This window comes from Crocuta crocuta, unplaced genomic scaffold (genome assembly GCF_008692635.1).
Source record: "Crocuta crocuta isolate KB4526 unplaced genomic scaffold, BGI_CrCroc_1.0 scaffold486, whole genome shotgun sequence".
Taxonomy (NCBI): domain Eukaryota; kingdom Metazoa; phylum Chordata; class Mammalia; order Carnivora; family Hyaenidae; genus Crocuta; species Crocuta crocuta.
The window spans coordinates 542,716-550,974 of NW_027529794.1; the positions used below are offsets into that span (position 1 = coordinate 542,716).

Consider the following 8,259-nt stretch of genomic DNA (forward strand, 5'->3'; position numbering starts at 1 on the left):
CAAGTGGTTAGTGTAGGAAAAATTCCTTAACAAACATGAATATATACACTCAAAATTATACCGAACATAGATAAATCACTAGAAATTCTAGACTGAACTCTAAGATAATCATGTCAGATTCTGATTTATTGATAACTGGATATTTATCAAAGCAATTCTGTCCATGTTTTTATGTCTTAAACCTATTAGTCTTTTAACCAAAAGCTACCTGCTCACATTTTATTAAAAATTATCCATAACTTAAGAAGCATAATGTCCTTTACACTGATTAGATAAAAATGATTGTCAACTGTAATAGTGACATTTATCTTAATCAATCTGTACCTTTCTCCCCCATTTTCAAAAATTGTCGTTTAATGTATTAATGGTACATTATAAGTGAAAGAGTTCTATAGTGTCCATTGTAAAACCAATTCGAGCCTTAAAAGACCAGGAAATAAGGCTACCAGTAAAACCTTCAGCCTATCTCATTTCCTAACAACCATCTAAAAAACATATGAGTTCTTATATCCATATGTCCAGCTTGGTCCTAATGCATGCACTGTAGGGGATGGAATGGGCCATGTTTGCTGGTATTTTCTAATTTTGCTCTCTTTAAATACACATAGGTTTAGCTTAGAGTATTACATCAGGTTACAATCTAGGCTTATTAACTGTCAGACTGTTTTGAGAAAAGTGTATTAACTGGAATTAAGGAATTACTCACCCAGCTGAGTCTCCTGAATTGTCAGTTTACTTTCCACCGGATACAAAAGCTTGGGTGGCTTATCAGTCAGAGGGGCTGAAAAACAATAATAACAATACAGACTTATAGTTATGCTGCATGAGCTGAATGATAGAACACATTTTACCAAATATTTTTCATTCTCAGAGTAGCGTGTCAAAGCATTCTACCAGGTAATGACTTACATACTGCAGGTAGTACCTTGAGGCGAGCTGAAAAGCTATTAGATCGTACACAAGTCAAATATAGCACATCCAAATTGACAGTCACATGACTGTTGGAAGTAGGAATCATGACTGGCCAGTCTTTAAGAACAGAAGACTGTGCTTTATCAAATATTTTCAATGTGTACCTTGTTTTCCATTTTAAAGGGTACCCTATATTTTCCCCTGTGTTAGTTAAAGCTACACATGATATCTGTATTGTACATTTCAACGATTTGGGAGGCATAATGTCTTATTCTTCTTATTGCCTTTCCTAGTTTTTATACCCTGGATCACATCGCGTCATACCCATAACTTAAGAATTAGATTAAGTATTTCGTACACACACAGTCTCTAAATGAGATGACAATGTGGCATTCAATTAGTACAAGCACACGCTGCCCACTCAAACATGCACATAAACATTCACCAAGATGATATTTGAAACAATACCTTCCATTTACTCAAAACCCTTTATTACTACTATCCATTACGCTTCACAGTATTTATTGCTAATTTGCATGACATACTCTCATAATTTTTCAGCTTCCACACATTTCTGCTCTGCACTCTCATCGATTTATCAATTATCAGCCTACAGACCTATGAGTTTACTATTAAGCATCTTGAACATAGGTTTGCCCGTTGCAGACTTCATTCCTAGCTAAACTAGACTCTCTGGAATTTAGACAAATAGGCAGTTCTCCTTCATTAAGCTTCCCTCCCTACCCTCTCTTAGTGAATCTCCCAGGTCCCTTGAAACCTGTCACTGCAACTTCCACTCTGTAACAAGTACAGAAATGATCAATTAAGGGTTACTGAACTAAATGTTTTCACTTCGAGGGCTTTATTCCTTCCTTGCCAGGAGAACACGCCAGTTTGGGTGATAACTGGAAGGCTGATCTAGACAGCAGTGCCTGGAGTTGGCTACCTGTCCTCATCACCAGAGGATTCAAGAATTCAATCTGCTTCAGCAGCTCACCTTCCTCTCTTTAACAGAAAACACAGTCAGTGCAAATGAATCATAAACCTCGATGCAGTAAAACAGGGATGTTTTAAGAGTCCTGGTTTGGGAGACCACACTCACATAGGATCAATACCTTTCATTTGCAACTAATTGAATGCATTATTCATTGATCTTCCTTAGCATGTAACTCAGGAATGGGAATGAAGGGGAAAGGAAAGTTGGGGTAATGGGATGAGTTAAATCACTCTGAAATTCATCTCAAAGATTTGACATCTCTGATGAACACTACCATTCTTTCTTGCCTAAAGTGAAATTAACCAATTTTTATTTCCCTATCAGCTAAATAAGTAGGTTATTCACTAAATGTTGGCAAAATTGTTCACCATTAATAGGTCAAAAGCCACATTTCTTAGGCTCGGGGCTATCAGATGATTTCAGTGAACTGCAGAAGCAACTATGGTATCAAAATAACTGGTTTATTCAGTAAGTTAACTCAATTTATAAAATTTTATTATCTAGTTACAAGTAGACAACCCAACAGTTTGTCACAGAAAGCTGGCTGAGAGAAATGTTCTCTGTTCAAACACATCCCACACTAATTTTCAGTAAGAGGAAAAAAACTGTAGAGAAAGATAATAAAATCAAAATGCAGCACATTATTTCAGAAATATGAAGTGGCTTTGTGGTCCTCCACCTCAACCCACCACCTACCCCGGCATAATGTAACATCTTTAAGACCTTGCATATTACTCTCAATGCGGTGACTCCAAGTTACCAGAGAAATCAAAGAATGTTGCAGCCAGAGAAAATTGTATGCTTATTAAATCCTTTGAGTTTTAAATTGGGTTCCCTAAAGCCTTTGTAAGGCCACGAGTCTAAACGTCTAAACCAAACTGACTCCATGACAGGCTTTAAGTTTCCCCTCTAAACTAGAAGGCCTGAGTTTCAGCTTCCCCGAAACAATCAGGCAGTGACACATTGCCCAAGGCAGGAGTAACCACCCTTGCAACACCCAATCAAGAAAGGCCATCGACCACCCTCCACATTGTTAAGGGAGAGGCCTGGAGATAGAAACTATAGATAGGACCCTGTTACCTAATGTTAAAGTTAACCTGTTAGTCGCCAAACAAGACCCTAGGCTCGCTCTGTGATTGGTTGAATTTAAAGGTACTCTAAATGTTGTAATTGGATCCCGCCAAAAGTAACGAATACTCTAGACAATGTGTATGGTCAAACCCGCTGTCAATGATGTTGAATAATTATGATTGGATCACTGTTCCCATGTCACAACTTCTGTAACTCCTCCGTCTCAAACCCCATAAAAACCCTACTCTGCCCTTGTTCAGGGCTCTCAGCACGGACCCATGTGCTGGTGAAGTCTGTGAGCCTGAACTTAAGCCCGTAATAAAGCCCTTTGCCTTTGCATGTTGCCTCTGTCTCCCTGGTGGTCTCTGGTCGGTGAGGATACTGCGATCTGGGTATAACACCTTGAGATTTCCATAGTGCCCCTCTAGGCAGGGCAAGTGAAGATTGAGATAAAGGGGGTTCTGTGTGGCTTGACTTGCTGTACCACCCACCCCTTTCCCACAAAAGTAGTTTTGCTTTTACTCATCTTATACACCAGTATTTCACCTAAGGTTTTTACCCCAACCCCACAAAAAATCAATTCAACTCAACTGATGCATATGGACACTATAATGTGCTAGGCATTGTAACTGGGGCTTGGGGATATTTCTTGTTTCAGCCCTGTATTTTACAATAATCAGAAGTTTAAAGTAATTAAAACTCTGGGCTGATTCAGCTCCCTTGTTTTAGAGATGCAGGAACTGGGGTATGACAAGAACAACCGGCTTGCCAAAGGTAACAGAACAAATGGAAGCTAGAGTCCTTGCTAGATCTCTGCCTCCCAGTTCTTTGTGACTTGCTCCTCAAATATTCTGTCAAACAAGTGCTATGGCTCTGTGCAGGTCTTCCCTCAAGGTGTGATCAATCTGTTAAGAGAGCAAAAACGTACAGCTAAGTAAACTTGACTCAGAACAGAACACTCTTACTGTACAGCCTGGTGTGTCATGTTTTGATATAATGCTATGACAGTTTATTTATCAGTTACGTATGCTTCTTGTATGATTCACCTATCTTTGCTAAAAGTGAATGGAAACTACCAGATAGTACAAAAGCTGAACTATAGGTCTGACACAATGGCAAAATGACTATGAAAAGAAGTTGCCGTTAAAGCGAAGATGTAGCTCAGCTCAGCAGTCATTTGAGAGTGACCAATTTTGCTGCCACCAATAAAGGACATATGCTGAATTATCCATTACCTGGATATCCATTACTTGGAAAAGTGCTTTTGACACTTCACGGTGAATATTCGTTGAATCGAATGGACAGAAGACAGAACTCACAAACAAATGCAGGAATGTCGATATACAAACAAAACAAACACACACAAACACAAAGCCTTCTTTATTTTCTTCATGGGCAAAGATGGGACCAGAAGGAAATTTAAACCACTCACAAAAAAAAAAAAAAAAAAAAAAACCAAACTAATTAGCATCAGACCATGACTAGACCAACTGACATTTTATTGTCAAGAAAACATCTTGCCTTTCAAGACATTCTCTTTTTTTCTCTTTTTCCACATGTCCATGCCCCACTCTGCCCCCAAACAGACACACAAAGATGTAACAACATATTCACTAACCTGATATCATTGAAAAAACTAAATAAAGTCTGACAGTAGTGACATGAAGCACAAGTTGATTTTAAATTCTAATCATATTTTACCTACCTAAAATAAACCTCACAACCTTACAGTAGAAAAGTTTTTCTGCTAATTATGCATTAAAATATTTCTATGTACTCACCACCAGAAGTATTTTCAAACCCTCATTTTATTTCTCAGAATACCCTATCAATGGAGAAAAATAAAGCTGATATAGTTATTTAAAATAATACCAAACCTCTCTTACAGGTCTGTCCCAGTTACTAAGACGTCCCAACTGATAAAACTGTTCTGCAGAGTAGGAGGGAACTTTAAGGACATTTGCTTTGCTGCCAGTTAGAGAGAAGAATCTAGAAGTGAGTATATATGAAATTGTGCTTAGAACTGATTGTTTATCTATGTTAAGTTTCCCTAACTGATCATAAAGGGATGCAGTGTCTCCCTTTTTTCCCAATCCATTAAATTTGGGTTATCAAACAGTGAAAAATAGGATCCCAACTTCCAAAAAGAAAAGTGAAAACAGACCACGGTCATGTGGCCAGTATTCTTGAATTTTTCTAATGTTCTTACAGGAAAGAAAAGTTACGATATTATAAAAATTTTATTTTAGAGAGAGAGAGAGCTTGTAGGAGTGGGGGAGGGTCAGAGACAGAGGGAGAGAGAGAATCTCAAGCATGTTCTGTGCTCCATCCCATGAACTATGAGATCATGACCTAAGTCATAATCAAGAGTCAGATATTCAACTGATTGAGTCACCCAGGTGTCCCGAGAAATGTTAAGATATTTAAGATGAGCATACCTTTGTCTGTTGCTCAATCACTCAGCTCAAATTTAATTTTAGTTCCTCAAATACAACTGAACATACTCAATGCTTTGGATACTTATAATCATCCTACCACAAAAATTTTCAAATTCATAGATAATTTTCAAAGTGCATTTTAATTGGTGCCTTCAATGCTTTGTTTCTTAGAAGCATTATGGTAGAGTAAGAAAGAAAATGTACTTAGCTTTCAGGGAGATATGGGTCTAATAATTCCTGACTCTGCCTTGTTGATTTAGAAAGTTGGAGAAGTTATTTAAATTCTCTGAGTGTCAGTCTCCTTATGTAAAGAATGTGACATAAATAATTTTCCTTTATGGCTTGGTGTGAAGATTAAATAAGATAACAGATTAAGTGCCTGACTATATATTTTTTTAAAGTTTATTTATTTTGATAGAGAGAAAGCATGAGTTGGGTAGGAACAAAGAGAGGGGAGAGAATCCTATGCAGGCTCTGCACTGTGAGTGCAGAGCCCGACGTGGGGCTTGAACTCACAGACCATGAGATCATGACCTGAGCTGAAACCAAGAATCAGACATTTAACCGACTGAGGCATCCAGGTGTCCCAAGTGCCTGACTATAGTAGATTGAAAATAAATCTACTCTAATAATACCCATCAAAGGTTAGGACACTAGCATTTGCCATTCTCTAAAGCCTGATAAGAAAAATATTATTGTTTGTAAAACAATGAACTGGATGCTTAGTTAAAAAGGCATTTAGATCCTGAATTTAAGCACTGTTAATATTTCCTACATTAGTTTTTTATAACAGGAGAACCAACCTACCTTCAAAACCACAATTCAACAAAACCATTTTGAAGACTTTTAAATATGCAAGTAATGTACTAAGATTGCAAAAAGCTAGAAGGTAAACAAAACACAGCTTTTAGCCCTCACAGAGCTTACAACCAGGTAAATAATTATAGTCTAACTCTATAAATCAACTTCAAGAGCATTTATGAAGTACTTTTCAATAGTAAGACAATATTAGAAAGAAAGAGATCAATGAGACACAGAATCATATTTAAGAATGTGTGAGATGAGAGCATATATATGATGCACTGTGCTTAGTGCTATACTCAGAGAGAACTTCTTTTTGACTCCATTTAAATCTACCAACTGAATCTGGTTAGAAAATAATATTCATGGATTTATACAGCTGATGATACAACATGCTTTGTGGCAATCCCACCAACATGCCCCATTTTATAATGGTTTTTGTTTGTGTTGTTGCCTGCATGTATTTTTTTTTTTTTAACTTAAAAGAGTTGACCATTGATTGCCTATTTTTCTAGCAAGTCAAGGTAATGTGGATTAAGCACAGGGCTTCAAAGATGCAGAATGGGGTTTTAGTTGTGCTTTCTTTGGCCTAGAATGTCTTAACATTAGTTTCTTAACAGTGGAGCATAGAGCCTGCGAGGGTTACAGCAAGTAGACATAATTCCAAGGTCTNGGATTGGCAAAATTTCTCCTTTCTGTTGCAAACGATTATGGTGGCTCACAACAGAGTCACAGAGAGCCTGGAAGCCTCAAAGAGAGGAGTGGCAAAGCAACCGAGCAGAAAACTGCAGGGAGAGCAGTTTATGAACAAGCTAATACCACGTACCAGATAACCTTGATCTAAGAGTCATGTCAAAGTGATATAGCAAATACTTTCAAGGGTGTAACTCTTAATATATCTATCAAAATGCATGTATTCAGGAAAATCAAGAAATTCATTTGACTAGCTTTGATACTTAATATTTTATTCATATGGTACGATCAATGTTCCCTATAATGCAAATGGAACAAATATGTTCAATCATTCATTCAACAAATGTCTTAAAAATATCTCCTGTTTGCCTAGACACTTTTCTAGTTACTGAAGGGTATAACAGTGAAGCAGGAAAACAAATTTCCTTGCTTTCATGGAGCTTGCATTCCAGAGAGGGAGATGGAGAATATACATGTAAATGAATAAAATGCATACTATAATAGCAGGCAGTTGCAAGTATTATAAAAAAATAAAGCAGCTGAGGAGAAACAAGACTACTGTATTGCTATTTTAGAGAAGAATGCCAGTCAAGTATGCTCTGAAGATCATTTGAAGCAGATTTGTGTGAAGGGAGGAAATCAGCCATGTGCCTACCGAGAGGAAGATTATGGCAGGCAGAGGCAAAATCTAGTGCAAAAGCCCTGAGATGGGAGCGCGCCGAGCATGTTTAAGGGGTAGGGCAGGTCATTACAGCCACCTGGAGATATGGAAAGTGTGGCAATGAATTCAGAGACAGCCATGGGCCAGGCAGGGCTTTGTAGAATGTGGAAAAGACTTGGGTTTTAGTCTAAACATAGTGAGAATGCAGTGGAGAATTTCAGAGAGAGCCCCTGGACGCATTTATATGCCAGAAGTATCACCATGGCACTTTGGTGTTCAAGTCCGGGAGAATGGAGTAGTGTGAAGACAGTAAGGCAGAGTGGAGGCAGAAAAGCCAGTAAGAATGGCACTGAAGTAATCCACAAAGAGGTGAAAGGACACTGGCGCTGATGGTAGAAATGGTAGGGTTTTTTCCTTTAAGTCTCTATTTCATAGGTAGAACTTACCAAGTTTACTGATGGACTCGATATGGAATATAAATGAAAATCCAGGGATCTCCACTTATGGGCTTGAGCAAATACATGAATGGCAATGTCATTTAATGATATGGGGGGCAGTTTTACAGGGGTAGTAGGAATCAAGAAACAAGTTTTTTATAAATCAACTCAGTCACCTCCCTTTATCCAAGGAGGCTAGAAAATTTTACTATTGATCATTGATTTATATTTTGAAAAATTAAGCCACTG

At 37.8% G+C, this 8,259-nt stretch overlaps 1 protein-coding gene across 1 annotated transcript in view; it reads right to left on the reverse strand.

The window, feature by feature from the left end:
• The window catches only part of IL1RAPL1 (interleukin 1 receptor accessory protein like 1), a 639,823-nt gene that overhangs the window by 300,742 nt on the left and 330,822 nt on the right, over positions 1–8,259 (reverse strand). The window contains exon 5 of the mRNA XM_077763082.1: positions 707–781. Within this exon, the coding sequence (XP_077619208.1) occupies positions 707–781 (75 nt within the window). The remainder of the gene's footprint in view (positions 1–706; positions 782–8,259) is intronic.